The sequence below is a fragment of the Colossoma macropomum genome, unplaced genomic scaffold (genome assembly GCF_904425465.1).
Source record: "Colossoma macropomum unplaced genomic scaffold, Colossoma_macropomum, whole genome shotgun sequence".
NCBI lineage: Eukaryota > Metazoa > Chordata > Actinopteri > Characiformes > Serrasalmidae > Colossoma > Colossoma macropomum.
The window spans coordinates 34,307,498-34,324,618 of record NW_023494805.1 but is presented as its reverse complement, the minus strand read 5'-3'; the positions used below and the strand labels follow the sequence as shown (position 1 = coordinate 34,324,618).

The 17,121-nt window shown below is 37.1% G+C and overlaps 1 protein-coding gene across 1 annotated transcript; it reads left to right on the top strand.

Moving 5' to 3' along the window:
* Positions 1-6,484: 6,484 nt before the first annotated feature.
* Positions 6,485-15,651, top strand: LOC118826652 (regulator of G-protein signaling 20). Its single transcript, XM_036597680.1, has 5 exons — positions 6,485-6,599; positions 10,383-10,570; positions 12,237-12,317; positions 14,647-14,881; positions 15,434-15,651. The coding sequence occupies exons 2-5, from the start codon at positions 10,386-10,388 to the stop codon at positions 15,626-15,628; spliced, it is 696 nt and encodes a 231-aa protein (XP_036453573.1). The 5' UTR covers positions 6,485-6,599; positions 10,383-10,385; the 3' UTR covers positions 15,629-15,651.
* Positions 15,652-17,121: the final 1,470 nt, after the last annotated feature.

Here is a 17,121-nt window from a genome sequence, read left to right as displayed (position 1 = left end):
ATCCACAATTAAAACTACTGCATTTCAATGTTCACCAAAAAAGTTATGGTCTTGCATGCCTTTTGAATTTTAATAACAAGTTTAACTGAAATCCCCGTCGCTAACCCAAACATCTGAAAGGAGCGTCTGAACTTATTTTTTTTCTACATTTCCAATGCTCTCTGTCAACTGGTTCCATTTAAGAGCAGCATAGTAGCTAATTGCAGCTTCTCCGTGTCTAGTCTTTACTTTAGGCAGGACTAACTGATTAGTTTCTAATGATCTGAGAGTTCTGCTCAGCTCATATTGCTCTGATTTTGTTGATGTTTGTAGGGTAATAAAATGCTGATTTAGTAACTGATTTGACATGACCGCTAAAACTAAGATTAGAGTCCATTAGTACACCAAAGTTATATACTAGGTCTTTATATTTTAGGGCTCTTGAATCCAGTTAGGCAGCTAGTCTTTGCCACTCATTGCCATTCCCAAATAAAATATCTCTGTTTTATCTTTATTCAATTGCAGAAAGTTTTGCTGAATGGGACAAACCTTTCTGCAGTTGAAAAATCAAACACAGAAGACAATTGAAGAATAATTAAGACATTTAAATATATCAGTTTTAAAGTTGCAGTAATATAAACAGCCTGTTTAAGTCTAAAGATTTAAGAATAAAGAGAAGGTGGAAAATGGTCATGTAAAAATTAATTGATAAATTAAATAAATGTTTTTTTTCCTACACATAGCCTAAAATGCTAGGTTTTCCACAATCTCTAATTGGACATCTGTGGGACAAAATACAATAAATAGATTTCCTTTAATATCTCTGAGAGAGGATTCACTGATTCTACCACCTTCTGATGGTCTTAGTTTAATACTTTACAGAGCCTGATTTTAAGCTTTGCTGGTGGAGGTGGCAAAAGGCCCCCAGGCAGAAAAATCACAGCACTCCTGCTGCTGTTCCGTTCATCTCTCCGCGGCCTGTGAGGAAGCTGTACTAGAATGCCTAGAGAGGTGAGTGTGTTTGCTGGATGACCTTTTTTCAGAGAGAGTCAGTTGAAGCTACCTGATGGACCTGAAGTGTGTAGTGATAGTGTACAGCTTGGGTCAATGCGAATCTATCTCTATCTAAGACTTTCTCTCTGTTGGTTTGTATTTTCATGTATACTATTGCGTTCAAAAATAATATGCCTCTCTATTTATTATTTTTACTTTTCTTCATTATTTATATAGAGCAGTTGTCCTTTACATTTTGTGAAAATTTCATGGTTTTAATAGTTGATACTTTATTTTAGAGATATATAAGGTTTTTTTTTTATCTTTTGAGACAATGTGTAGAACTGTATAAAACGTATTTGCCAAAGCAAGAAAAAGTTAAGAATACAATTGCTGTTATAGTAGCAACTACATATTAATGTCCCCAAGATTTGGAATGGGATGTCATAAAAGCTATACATAATGTGCAGGTGTCCCAATACTTTTCTCTATATAGTGTGTGCATATGAATATCCCCATATGTATATACCCAGTCTTCCAGCTCAGAGTGAATGTGAGCAGTGAGCCGTGCCATATGCCATCAGTGGATGGAGGTTTCAATTGGCTGCATTCTCAAGAGGGCTGCGTTTGGGTAATAAGGATTATTCAGGCTGATTTAAGTGTCCATAAAGGAAGCTGCACAGCAGAAACACTCAAATCTCCAAAATTATACCTTTTTAGCAGTGCAGTAAAGTATCAGGACTTTCCACATTTCTTTGCCTAATCATCATAACACAGGGTTTTCAGAAATGATTTAATCTAGTGGAAAGTGGAGGAGGAGCTGAGGAGAATTCAGAGGGCAGTTCTGGGCCAAAGTGCTGTGGAGATTAGTGTTTACCCTCATCTATCGTTCTGAATTCAGTTCATGAAGGGCTTGCTAATTTGCTGATGAGCTGAATCAGGTGTGCTTAATGAGGCTGTGTGCTGAAATCTGCAGTGTTTTGACCCATGAGGACTAGATCCTGACATGTGCTATAGATAGAGAAAAACAGTGGCTGCATCCAAAACCACATACTATCATACTAATTAGTACATCAAAACTAGTACGCCACCATTAGAAGCCCATTTACTGTATAGTATGTATAGTATAGTAGTATTTATCTGTTGTTTTTGTACACAGCCAGTATCTCTCTCACACATGTAAAGATCCACAGAAGCAAACACAGTTTGTACACAGTTGTGGTCAGGAGTGCCTTTATAGAACAGTGCTATTGCCCTCTAGTGTCGACACTGCTCCTTTTAATAGACCCCAAACCCTGAGGTAATGCCATCTTTAAGATTCTAAACTTTTAAACAACACCACATTTATGTTCATAAATGAAAGATGCGATATTTTATTATGATTTGAATTAGAGGTGGGCGATATGGCAAATGTGTAATATCGCGATATTTCAAGAAATTTTCACAATACACAATATGTCACAATATTTATTTTTTAGATGTCTTCCCTGCTAGAAAAATGGGCTTAGACCAGCGTGCATGATCACCAGAAAAAAACAGCATATGTTGAGTTATGGATGCTGGGATGCTGGTCAACAAGTTTGACCATGATGGGTGACCAGCTACACCAGCACCAGACCAGCTTAGACCGGCATGGAATTATGCTGGTTTGTGCTGTTTTTTTTCAGCAGGGTGATCAGTTGGAATAGAGAAAAAATAAACCAGTACTGCTATATTTAAAAAAACATTCTATCAAAACTGTGAACGCAATGATTTTTATTCAATATTTGGCATAAAATCCATTTAAACAGGACTAATTTTGCTCTTTTTATAATGAAACATGTAGTTGGTCAGTGTTCTACAAGGATGACATTACAGTATGTCCACGATATGTTCAGAAAAGCACAGTGTATTGTATTATGACATAATTTATCATGATAACAATATATATAGTCATATTGCTCGGCTCTGTTTTTGATGAAATTTGATGAAAAGTTAATATTGTACATGCTACCCAGTTTTGCCATGTTTTTTTCATTGTTTAACAAAAAACAGAATGTAAACCGTTAAATTGATCATGATAAATATGTCTTTGAATAGTGATGATATCAAATATCATGATGTTACGTATTTATTATATAACCCACCCTTATCTAATTAACTATGTGATTGCATTATTCCATTTAAACAGCAAAGTAAAAAAGACAACAATAACTCTAGACTATAGTCCTTCATGGTGAAACCATTCCTGATTATGGCCTCCTCCCACACTGTGATGTAATGCCAAAACTCATTTGGCCAGTCAGAGGGCTATCGTTCAGAAACTGCTTGTATCCAAGAATAATTTACAAAGTATATGTATGCTGGTATGTATATATATGCTGGTATAAGCAGCACAAGTGAGCTGGACAATGAAAAAATAATAAATAAAATGGTAATTAGCTGTCTATCTTTTTTTCACCCTTTTAACCTCTGTATCTAGATGTGTTTACATTTGGAGAAATCCAAAGACTGTTTTCATTTCAGTGTCTGTTGAAACTGTTTGATGTTGTTATAAGTATATTGGTATGTGCCACGATCTTGTACCAGTCATTTTGCTGTTTATTTGTTGGGTAATGACAAGAATGTGAGCCCACGATAGACCCTCAAAATGACAGCATCCCTATATACATTACTAAACATATTCAAGAGTGATTCTAAGAACAGGGGCTTTTCTCCAAAACACGCAGTCTAAGAAAGACTGACGCTGATCTGATAGCAAAGGGAGGGCTGACTAAGATTAGCTAGGCCAACTGGATATTAATATAGTGTTTGGTATTTCTGCTATGCACACTCCATGTAAGTTTCATATTTATGCTTCAGTAATTAAGCAGATGTTAAACAGGTTAGCAGATTTAAAAGCAGTAAAAATAAGCCCTGGAGTCTACTGTCACATCTTAATAAGGAAAGAGCCAATAATATAGCTTGTAATCATGTCAACACAACATTGATAGATGAGAGGCCTACACCTTTATACTGTTACCTCTTTATGGAGAAAGTCCTTAAGCCATCAGCCTTCAGCTTTGAGTCCAGCTTTTTGATATCTCTTTGTTTGTTGTGATGTTTAATAGTTCTGACTACATTGTATGTAGCTTATGATGGTGCAGCGTTATTAGAGAATGCTGTTTTTCCAATCTGTACCTTCATGACTGAATTGTCCTGCAGATAATTACAGATTTATGGACTTTGCTTATGCAGGTGATGAAAGAATGACTTGCTTGTCTGTTTCTTAAAGTACTGTACCAGACTGGAATTTTTCCGACCTCTCTGCCTAAAAATAAAAAAAGACAAATAATGGTTTTGATAATTAACAAACTTCCAGTGCATATATTCACTTTGAATTTGTATGTATTTCATATTTATATATTTATATATGCCTGTTGGCTTTGTACTCATAAATATGAATGTAAAATAGGCATAAGAGCATAAGTTAACACATCCTCTACAGAGAACACACTTAAATCTGACATTTTTCAGCAAATGTTAGTGCACAGTTTCCATTTATTTGCTTTTTGAGTTGAACATATTGGAAAAAGATTTTGCCACATAGATACGTATGCAATATGTAAAAAAAGCAAATAAACAGTAATTGCACATACAAATGAAAAAAAAAATGTTTTTTGCATTTTTAAATACATATTTGGTGTCACTTTTGAGTTTACTGAACCTCCAACAGTAAGTTAACAGAACATAAATCTTTCTTGTATGTTTTGCACTATGCAAAAGTCTTAGGCATCAGAGAAAAAGCCATGTGGGCAGTGAGTATGTTATTTGTTCAAATAATAACATTAGTACAAACACAAATGAACAAATAAACAATGAGTTGTGTATTAGGACTTAAAGGATAAAACTACGGAGCCCTGGTGGTGACATCACGTATAAATAAAAATAATGCATGACCATGACTTAGTAAGACATGATAATGACATAATTAAGCCTTGATCACAGCTTAATAAGACATGATCTCATTCCCACACTTTACTATGCCACAGCCACAATTTAATTGCTACGTTCCCACACCTGACTAAGGATACATTTGGATCTCCTTCCCATGCATTAATATGGGGTGGCCACACATTATTGTTATTCATACATAATATCACCAGCAGGGCTCTGTAGAATCCCAATGTTTTTATTTCTGGAAAACTCAATCATTAAGATGTACACAACAGCATTCAGAGTGATTTGATGTGAAATGCTCTGTTGTAGAGAAACTTGCAGAGTCAGAATGATTCACAGTGGTGGTGGTGACATCTGTAACGTGTAGTGCTTCTAAAAGCTCCCTTAAGAAAGTGGAATGGTTAAGAATTCTTTGTTGTAAGCCTGATTGCACTGCATGATTGTTTTGTGGAACTTATGAATGAATTAAGAATTTGACCTAAAAATCCATTTTTTTAATACATGCGGAGTGCTCTAAGGAAAAATAGTTCACAAAGAAAGCATTTTAACACTATTTTAACATTGTCAACATCACATAAAAACTCAGGATCAATGATAGTAACTCATAAAGGTTCATGTAGGGTCACTGATCTGGTCACTGTACTGGTCCCTGAAGTTTCTCTACAAATAAATCATTTCACATCAGGCCTCTCTGAATGATTTTGTTTACATCTCAATCACTCAGTTACGCACACTTTAACAAGTCCAATGTCTAGAGTCCACTGACAAGTCAGGAACCAGACCTGTGTTCTTCTAACCAAGACAGCAATGACTTTAAAACAAAAAACAAACAAACAAACAAAAAAATCTCATACTGCATTTGTGTTTAATGTATTTATTCTGAGATTATATAGTGTTTTCACTGGAAAAACACATTTATTGCTGAGATAAATAATTTTAAACAATTTTGTTGGCTGCCTAAGACACACACACACACACACACACACACACACACACACACACACAGAGAGAGAGAGAGAGAGAGAGAGAGAGAGAGAGAGAGAGAGAGAGAGAGAGATGTAGAGGTGTAGAGGAGTGCCACAGCCTGACAGAGTTAGCACAGTGATGTTGGCACCATCAGTCAAATGTAGTGAAATGTATATATATATATATATATATATATATATATATATATATATATATATATACATATATAAACAGTCAATTCATACAATACATAATACTTTTAATATGTGTGGAACTAAATGTATGAAATATCTATCTATGTAAATTCCTTGTGTATGAACTGAACTGTGTGTGTGTATGACAGAGAGAGAGAAAAAGAAAGAGAAAATGAGAAAGAGAGATAGAGAGAGATATAGAGAGAGAGGATCTATATTATGTAATAGTACATGGTAAAGGTTGGAAAATAAGTTCAGTATCTTATGCATGCACTTTTGTGCATTATTAGGTATTATTTCATGTGTTCATTTTAATATGGAAATAAATAATTGTATAACATGTAAATTCACGTCACAGTGTTTTTTTTTCCTTTTTTCGTTTCTCTCTGAGGACGGTTGGCAGCGCGCATGCGTATGGAGATGAGACGCGGACTGGAGGAGAGCGCTGAGATGATGATGATGATGATGAGGGTGAGGATGAGGATGATGATGATGGGCGTGTGAGCCGCGCGCCAGGAGCAGTCCACACCGGGCACCAATGCTTAGACGGTAAGTCGCGCTAAAATGAGCAGATTAACGCGCTGTGACTGTTCAGGTTCGGTGCTGCTGCTCGAGTCTCGCCGTCGAGTGAAGGAGCGCCGTCAAACACCGAGCAGCTGCACTGATGGACGGAGCGGAGTGGAGGGGAATTTCAGCGCCCCAGCCTTTCATGCTCGAATAACGAGCTCAGACCTGAAAGGGCTGTAAATAACTGATATTCGGTCGGTGAGCAGTGCTGGTGTTACACATACAGAGCTACAGCTTTACAGCCTGAACCGAGAGCCGTTTTCTGTAGGATATGTGCTGCTATGCTTTATGGCCTATTGGACGTGTTTATGTGCTTCTTAAATGCAGTGAATTTTCCTTGACTGGGTATGACTCGCCTCAGTTTCTCAATTTACAGACTGATTCAGGCACAGAGTCTTTCACAGAAAACATATTTGCTGTGCTGCTTTTGTAAGAACATGAAGAAATGAGAATCGTAGATGATCAAATGTAGAAATGAATGGAGCAGCCATTCAGTGTATGTGTTGTGGTGGTGTGCTCAGGTGCTGTGTTGTAATTGATCTCAATGGATTTTAGTCATTGCTACATGCCTGCTGTGTATTGTGGCATGCAGGCTTCCTGCTGGACTAGTCCCACTGGACAGCTGCTTAAATTAATTAAGAATGTTACAGCTTTCAATGCTCCCACACTAAATTACTGTACTAATTGCAGTACATGCACCTGTTTGACTGCACTACACTGTGTAGGACTGGATATTACATTTGTGTAATGAGCTAATGGACTATGTAGTTCATGCAGTGTTCCCCGTACCAACAAATGTAGCTGATAAACCAAGACATGTTTAGAGTCTGAAGTTTGTTTCTGTAGTTTTGCACTGGAACTATGGGGCTAATGTAGCTAACAAGTATTGGGAGATGAAACTGTGCTGTGTTGTTAAGTAATGCCACATATGCTTGCTTATATGGTTATTAAGGGGTCAGAGATTCACAGAGTAAAAAAAAACAGCTGTGTTATTAGAGCAATGAGCAATTTAAAAGTGCAACATTTGAAACAAAACCTGTGCTTTGTCTCAATCTGATGTTTTATTCACAGATTAATATGTTAGACCAAAGCTAACATCCTTGCCACAAGCTAACATGCTACAATCATGATACAATCGTTGGCCATGAGAGTCACACAGCGAGGCCAGATCTCATGATCTCACACCAAATCGTTCAAATCTCATGCACTACTGAAAATTTTCTTGCTTAAAACTAATTTAACAAGTGTATTAGTATATAGACGTATAGCATGGACCATTGTGTTCTGTGCAACATCAGTATGTGGTTTAGACAGTAGAGTGCTCAAGGTTGTATGTTCATGGCCTATGGATTGCGTTACAGATAGAGCCATGAAACTGTCTTAATATCAAGTTCAGTTTGGCTTTTTCAGTATTTTGCCAGATTAACCTGAATGTTTAGTTTATCACAAAACAGCAGGGCAGTAGAGGGCAGTATTACTGACAGTTTAGGTCTAAATCATGGTATAGTGTATTTATGTATTTTTTTTTCAAGAAAAACCATTTTGGATGCTTAATTAAACCTTTTTTGTAGATTGTATTGTTCTGGATATCTTTTCATAACCATATTTAATAACTGAAGTAAATCTAAAATAGTTTTATTGGGCAAAACAGTAAAGACAGAAATGAACAATATATAACACAGATTTCAATATTTCTTTCTAACCATAACGAGATAAAGGCAAGCAGAGGTAAAGCCCACAGCAGCTACTCTGAGCGCGGCAAAATGTGTATGAAGCTGACGTAAGCTTCTGTTCCACCAGCTTCTTTGAATTTTCCCGTACCTTACATGTAACTGCTGCACCATTTAGGTGGAACTGCTGGAATTTAGTAATTATTACAGGCCCTTCACACTATCAGTTTTAGCTGAAAAGCTGCGGAGCCTCTCGACTTGTAGGCCGAGATCGCAGTGTTGCCTGAAGCTGCTGACTAAGCGAGGAGCGCTGGCTAGTCTCCATGCTTGGCTAATGGCTAATGGCTAACCCCAAGAGACTGACTTTTCCTTCCACACTCTCACTTTCCCCCGTTAACTCATTAAGTCATTATAATCTGCTTTCTGCTCCTTTGACAATAAACTGGACTAACCTGAGGCTGCAACTCACTACATGTAAGGTGAGTAAATCAGTGTGTTTTGCATTGTTTGTATGCTGCATTATCTACATTTATGTGCCTACTGGTGCAACAGTAATGACAAAACTAATATCTTAAGAAGAATTGCAGCTGGTATACTGGATGCACCATTATATTGCCCACTGCTGCACAGGAACAGATCATTTTTCAGTCACTCAGATTGTGTCATTGTTCATTTTTTAGACAAAAGCATGTTACACAGTGTCAGAAACTACAATAGCCTCATAGCTCCAGTGTGAGACTAAAGAAGCAAACTTCAGGCACTTAACATGTCTTGGTTGATCGGCTGTGTTTGGGGTAAGGAAAACTTTGGGTTGTAAATTTGATTTTTGGCCAAATGGCTTTAAATACTTTAAGTTTTACTTTTGGTCCAGTGTTGTAGGTTTCTATTTAACTTTAGATGGTGGACACACTACTCACATCACCTGACCCATCATATGATTGTTTACTTATGATTACATTAGGAAAATGATGTTAAATGTTCATTCAATATGCAAAGCATTCATATCTTTAAACAAACAGGCTGAACTATCAAACCTCTTTTCACCAAAAATATTCACAATTATAACATCATAACAATGTTGTAACTGGCTTCTTTATCAACTTCATTTCACAACATTTGGTTTTATATAAAAGTGTTCATCAACCTCAGCAATAGAAACTGACTAACATTAAATCATTAGTATCATTGTATTTCCTAAAACAATATACTTCTAAACAACTAGCTTCATTGTGATCGGCATTACCTACAACAGAGCTCAAAACCCGACTCTGGTCCAAAACTGAACTCTGGCAACCCTAGTTAGACATACGTAGGTGTCACACAGACAGAGCAGTACACTATTAGATGTAGGAGCACTTTTCTTGGCTTAATAAAGTAAATAAACCTGCTAGACCTACTGAACTAGTTAGCTAAACTTACAGTAGTCTTTTTAATTCAGGGGAGATCAACGCTACATGACAAGCACACAGCCTCTTATATTATCACAGGTAGTCTGCTTAGTTCAGCCCACATTTAAACATCCTTGACAGTCTTGAACATCAGAAAAGTTGAGATCGGTCAGTTTGGTACAGTAAAGGAACATGAAAGATGCTGACTGTATACAGACTCCGGTTTACGTGTGTATAGGGACATACAGACATGATGAAAAATAGGAATTTAAACTGTTTCTAGCTGTTTTATATATATATATTGGTTGTTATACATATATATATATATATATATATATATGTTTAACAACCAAAAGCGGTCACATCTTACTATTAAAAAGTCTGGAGTTGGGGGGACAGTTCATCCTCCTCGAAGCATCAAAGGAGACGCTTCCTATGTCCTCTAAGTCTATAACTATGCTTTTGTCACTGTCATAACAAAACTGTTTCCAAAATGAGAATTTTATAGGAGAAGCAATAATTGTGCTTAACTGTAATTGATGTTAATGTCACAGGACTTTATTCCATGTAATGTTTGGCCATTTCTATTGGTCTGTTAGTCAGCTGGTGTTTTAAAACAGTTGGGAAAATGTGGAGTTATGAGGTTTTGATATGATAGTGAAACTTTGTTGCTGTGATGGTTGATAAAAGTTCTTGTTCTGCTGCAGCTCATGGGGTCAGAGCGGGTGGAGATGGGGAAACGTCCACAGCAGGACACTCGGAACGCCGGCCACACAAGGATCGCCCCTTCCAACGCACACATGCTGGACAGCGTGAACACACACACTCTGGGTTGGCTGAATGCACCCCCCAACGCCTGCTGCTTCTGCTGGTGCTGCTGCTGCAGCTGCTCCTGGTAAAACACTCACGCTTCTGCCTGTCTCTGGACAGCACGCCACACGTTCCGTACTCTACACATATACAGACTACAAAGTGCAGAACGTGTCACGATAGCTTTTTAAAACAGGCGCTCACAGAGTCTGCACTCAAATCAGTTTATACAGAAAGTAAATAAACCAGACCCACATTTGAATCAAACCAACCGATGTTCTTTGATGCCAGTACTTCTCCCACGATTCTATTTTTGTGGTCATAGAGTTTTTTTCTCTGCAGTTCTATTTTGTTTTAGTTTGTTGAGCAATGGACATTATTATTTTAATTTCTTTTTCATGCTATTTTACATGTTGTAATTTTATCATAGTAAAAAGGGATTTTTTTTACTGCTAGTTTTCATTTTAGTAAAAGTTTCTGTTAACAATAAAAGCCTGATGGTCAAATTGTAAAAAATTGGAAGGCAAATGAAGAGTTCAAATACTAAGTTTAAGTAGTAACATACATAAATATTAATATTTACATATTTGGTTTTTACAGCAACATTGGCTACCAAGCTTGCACTCTATTTTAGTTAATGTGATATAGAGTTCTAAGAGAAGGCTTCCAAGATTATAAGCTTATTCAGTTGTATGCAATGTTTGGGCACCTTTAGCAATGTTGTTACTTAACTAACTAATATTTACTTAATTTAATATTTAATATAATTATTGAATAGTTAATTACTAAATTGTGTTTAGTTGTTTTTGTTTGTAGGCACAATAATTTGACATCCTCTACAGACAATGTTAATATGATATTCTTCTGTACATTTTATGGCACAATTTCTGTTTATTTTCTGAGTTTAACATATTTAAAAAAAGAAAACATCAAATGTAAAAATTGCCTTAGCTTTTACACAGGCCACATTTTTTCCGATATGTTAAATTCAGCAAATAAACAGTAACTGTGCATTAAAATGTGCAGAAGTGAGTTCTCTGTAGAGAATGTGAAAAAATCATCAAAACATTTGACCACAGGTGCCCAAACATCTGTTTTTATTGTTTCATTAGGTCTAGATATATTTTACTTAATACTGGTTATAATAGGCTACCTGCTTTTTTCTTTCATTTTAAAGAAAATCCACAGACCTTGCCGAATTACAAGTGGTAGCTTCTGAATATGAAGGTTCAGTCATCTTGACGGCATCACCAGTGAAAAGCTAAAGCGCACATTTCTGCAGAGCTCCCGAGTCTGTGCACGTGTGCTCTGCCGATCGTAACTTATGATTTAACCTGAAGAGCTCCAAACACATTCAGGAAAAATTGGTGTTTAAATCTCAAATATGGATGAACTTGAAATATAGATAATAGACATCTAATGTAACATCACGTAACAACATCAATCCAAAGGGGATGGAAAGTCATTTTTTGAGTCTTGTTTATGCGCTACTGAAGGCTGTGAATGTACTGTGTGCGTGTATGTTATTATTTTGTATGAGCAAGTGTTGGGGAGGGGGGTCGTGGATTTGGTGCAGGTGTGCTGGGAACATTCATTAAGCTTTAGGACGTTTGTGGTGTGATCCCAGCGGAAACACACACGTACAGACCTGTATACACAGCGGAATAGTGCTTACTCTCGAGTCTCGCACTAAGCGTGTGTTTGTAGTGTAGATAAAAACATGTTGTTGCATTATATGCATGTGTGTATAGTCTTACAGCACGTCCTTCCAAGGATGAAAGGATTCCGGAGAGGATCTGTGAAAAACAAACTGAGGCTGAGGTTGAGGAACTGTAAGTACCAGCGTCATTGCAAACTGTTACTGATACTCCACATGCACATATGTGTGTTCCAGTCAGTTCTGGTGTCCAGCAGGTAAATTACTAAACTAAGCTGGACAACAACTCTTCATATATATATATCCGGGATTCCAGGACCTGCAGATGAAAAAGATGAAAAAGATTTTTACGCCAGATGTAATTGGACCTGTGTCTTCCTAAAAGTTTGAAATATTTTTTTTTTCAATAATATAAAAACTTTTTGGTTACAGACAAAAAACAGGTTTCAAATAATTAGGCAGATGTACTTATTTTATATGGGTTCAAAATGATTAACAGAGCTGTAAATGATCTTAAAATTGAGTACATTGAGTCGCTGCCATTAGCATGCAGTGCTGTGAAGATAAAGACAACATAAGTAAACACAAAATGCAGCTTTTAAATGATCGTTCCATTTATTGAAGATAAAGATTTGTTCAAAACCTATATCACCCTGGTTGTGCCACCCTTGGCAGCAACAACTGCAATCAAACGATAACTTGCAATGAGTCTTTAACATCGCTCTGGGGAATTTTGGCCTGTTCTTCTTTGCAGAACTGGGCTCCGTTGGAGGGTTTTCAAGCATGAACTGCCCGTTTAAGGTCTTGCCACAGCATCTCAATGGGATTCGAATCAGGACCACTCCAAAACCTTCATTGTGTTTCTTTTGAGCCATACAGAGGTGGACTTGCTTGTGTGCTTTGGATTATTGTCCTGCTACATAACACAACTGCACTTGCGCTTTAGGTCACAACCTGATAGGTGGATATTCTTCTTCAGGATTTTCTGATAGAGAAGTCGTCCAGGACCTGCAGATGAAAAGCAGCCCCAGACCATCGCACTACCACCACCATGTTTGACATGTTTACGCCAGATGTAATTGGACCTGTGTCTTCCTAAAAGTTTCACCTTTGACTCATCAGTCCACAGAACATTATCCCAAAAGTTTTGGGGGGTTTTAGATGTTTCTTTCGCAAATGTCAGACGAGCCTTTGTGTTCTTCTTGATCAGCAGTGGTTTGTGCCTTGCAACTCTCCTATGGATGCCATTTTTGCCTGGTGTCTTTCTCATTGTTAAACTTAACTGAGGCAAGTGAGATCTGCATTTCTTTAGATGTTCTGGGTCTGGGTTCTTTTGTGACCTCCTGAGTGAGTTGTCGATGCACTCTTGGTGAAATTTTGGTAGGCCGGCTCACTACTGTTCCAAGTTTTCTCTATTTGTGGATAATGGCTCTCACTGTGACTCGCTGGAGTCCCAGAGTCTTAGTAGTGGCTTTGTAACCTTTTCCAGACTGGTACATTTCAATGACTTTGTTTTGCATCTGTATTTGAATCTCTTTATAACGTGGCATCACACGCTGCTTCTAGCCTGCTTCACCCTCCCAGACAGTTACTATTTAAGTGATGTTTAGATTCAACAGGTCTGGCAGAAATCATGCCTGGGTGTAGATAGTGAAATTGAACCCAATAGCCAAATGAATTTGGTTAACTTGTAGATATAGTAGCTAAGGGTACAATTACTTTTTAACAGCTGGACAGCATTTTTCCTTCAATAAATGAAAGCTTCATTTAAAAACAGCATCTTCTGTTTACTTGGGTTATCTTTGTCTAATATTAAAAGTAGTTTGATGATCTGAAACCGAAAGTGTGACAAATGCAAAAATAGAAGAAATTGGGAAGGGGCAAATAATTTTTCACAGCACTGCACAGCACACAAAAATGTATGTAACAAGTTATTATATAAATAGATTTTACATTTTACATTTACCTACATTACTGGGCAAAAGTCAGAGAACATTCTTCATTTATATCATTTCCAGTCAAAACCAGTTTTTCATTTTTCAGGAGACATTTTTGAGGAGGTTAGATATCAGATAATCTACATGAAATAGAAAGGTGAAAACAAGTAAAAATGAAAATAAGTAAATAAAAAAAATTCCAAAACTGAAGTTCAGAAAATGGGTCTTCTAACAACTGCGCAAGACCAGGTAGAGCACCAAAACTGGCATCATCTGATAAACAGTACTTAAAGTTTTCATCTTGGAGTGGATATGTTTTCTGCTTTTTTTCTTACACTGAAAAATGAATAGCTTGTACCTAAAGGCTGTTTTGAGAAATTAAATAAATGAAAGTGTGGTCTCTGACCATTGCACAGTAGTGCATAAAGAAATGAATAATGTCCATGTGTGAGAAATAATGCTTTAATTGTTTTGAGCAGGTGTAAATCAATAGAAGACTGTACTAGTGGTTAAATCAGAAGTGGAACGCAATCTTACATGGAGTGTTTCCTTTATTTGGCTGTACAGACGTGGTCCCACGCTGGAAGACGTGCGTTTGTGGTCGCAGTCATTTGAACAGTTGATTAAGAGCCCTCACGGCCGCGCTAACTTCCGGCAGTTTCTGAAGACGGAGTTCAGTGAGGAGAACCTGCTGTTCTGGCTGGCCTGTGAGGAGCTAAAGAAAGAGACCAACCGAACTGTGGTGGAGCAGACTGTTAAGCAAATATACGAGGACTACGTCTCTATACTATCACCCAGAGAGGTATGTTTACATCCATACACACACAAAACATTTAGTCAGACTTATGAAATCTGTGTCTCCATAGTTAGAAATGTGAACATTTATTCTGGGGTTACATTTCTGACCTCGCCTCGATCCAATTTAGTGATGATTTTTTAGGAAACAGTTTAGTGCATCATGAAATGTCATTTTAATTTGATTATTATTGATGTCATTTTGATTTGATTATAGTGGCACACTAAACTACTGCAGGAAATATTCACACAGGAAAAAAAAAAATATTTACACAGTAGTGGAATACTACTTATGGGTTATAATCAAATGTTTTAAACATCTAATAATAGCCCATAAAAGAGAGGGGCAAATACTTTATTTGAATACTATTATTACCTTTTATAATCAATGACTTGATGAATTGCTGAAACGCAGTTGAATCACAGCCTTCAGATCAGTGCCTTTTAAACCCCTAACCTAAAAATATTTCCTGGAACAAATGGCCATTAAAAATCATAAACTAACTGCAAATGAAAAAGAGTACGGTACTGTGCAAAAACTGTGTTTTGCTCTGTGTAGGTGAGTCTGGACTCTCGTGTGCGGGACGTGATCAACAAGAACATGCTGGAGCCGACCTCACACACCTTCGATGACGCGCAGCATCAAATATACACACTCATGCAGCGAGACTCCTACCCACGATTCATCAACTCCAACGTATACGCAGATCTTATGAAAAGTTTGGAAGAACCTCAAACACCCAACGAGTCCTAACACACACACACACACCCACACACACACACGCACACACACACACACACAAACATGCACACACTTATTGCAGTCATAGAGCAGCCTGATGCTTCTTGACACATCTGCAGTGAAACTACTGTGTAATAAGTAAACATGCCCGAATCCCAGCAAAAAAACCTCATAAAATGAAATGTGAGAAACATTTCCAAATAAGATACTGGCGACTCTAAATCGGGCTAAAATTGACACCATACATTACTTATACACTGTCTGAAAAAAGGGTACTGGATGGTTACATTTTTGTCTATCTAGGTACAAACAATGTAATTATACCCTCAAAGGTAAAACAGTGGTCCTTAAGGTCCGACTCCGTACCTTAAATGAGTTGTAAAGGACACTACATTCACCGTATCAGAGGAAAGGTGCATATTTGTACCTTTTCATAACCAAAAGTCTTAAGATAGAAAAATAAAATAAATTAGTCTGGAGTCAGGACAGGGTGTATGAAGTCTGTACAACATAAAAAACGTAATTGCAACAAAATGTGGTACAATTATGTTCCCTAACTGAAGACTGAAGACGTACCCTTGAGGGGACCACTCCACTGACCAGAGGGGGGACCACCCTAATGACAGTTTAGTACCTTTTTTTCTGAGAGTGTACACAGCACCTAGAACACACTCACTTTACAATGTCTCTATGTACTGTAATGCGGTTCCTGTGTATTTTTATAACACTTCAACTCCACTGAATTATTTAGTTGTTGACTGAAAAGGGAAAATGTTAGTGTCTTGCTTTGGTTTTAAGGTTCCACAAATTATATAAAGATATATTTGACTATTTTTCTGCCTCAGTTCTGCAAAAGGCACTGATAATGGCAGATGCATACTTGTGCCTTGCTATACACATAGAGGATCTAGATTAAGTATATATAGTTGTACTAAATACACATCTCACGACAAATCAAGGTGCTTTCAATTATACTAGAACAGAAGTTACAATTACATTTAAAACAAATCTACACCCGTCTTTCTCTCTCTCACACACACACACACATAAACATACACACACATACATATATAGATTAAAGCAGAACTGAAATAGATCTCCTTGGACCAATAAAACTCAGTTTTGTGATCTTATATTTCTGACGACATGCATGTTTTTGAAGTTCAGAGAATGCATTTGATATATTCACTTATGTATACCGGGATAAACTGTATAAAGAGAGATAAATCAATAATAAAGCACAAATATTTGCCAATGATTCTGTCAATCATTTGTTTTAGTAAGTGTAATCACCCTACATAGAAGTGGAATAACTACAGGGGGTAAGTGTGTGGGGCCCCTCTTTTTGGGCCCCTGATATAGATGCTGACAGAATTGTACCAATAACTCACAGAAAGATCCTCTTTTTTTTAATAGAGCACTTCACTAATTAGTTTTCATCAACATTACGCAGACAGCACTAATATCTCTTTATCTCACTTTTATTCATATTGCATCATATGCAT

Bases quoted from the DNA above. Each gene is read 5' to 3' on its own strand.
- LOC118826652 (XM_036597680.1), top strand. From the start codon at position 10,386: ATGGGGTCAGAGCGGGTGGAGATGGGGAAACGTCCACAGCAGGACACT. The intron at 10,571-12,236 runs GTAAAACACTCA...ATGTGTGTATAG, and splicing joins TGCTGCTGCAGCTGCTCCTG to TCTTACAGCACGTCCTTCCA. The intron at 12,318-14,646 runs GTAAGTACCAGC...TTGGCTGTACAG, and splicing joins GAGGCTGAGGTTGAGGAACT to ACGTGGTCCCACGCTGGAAG.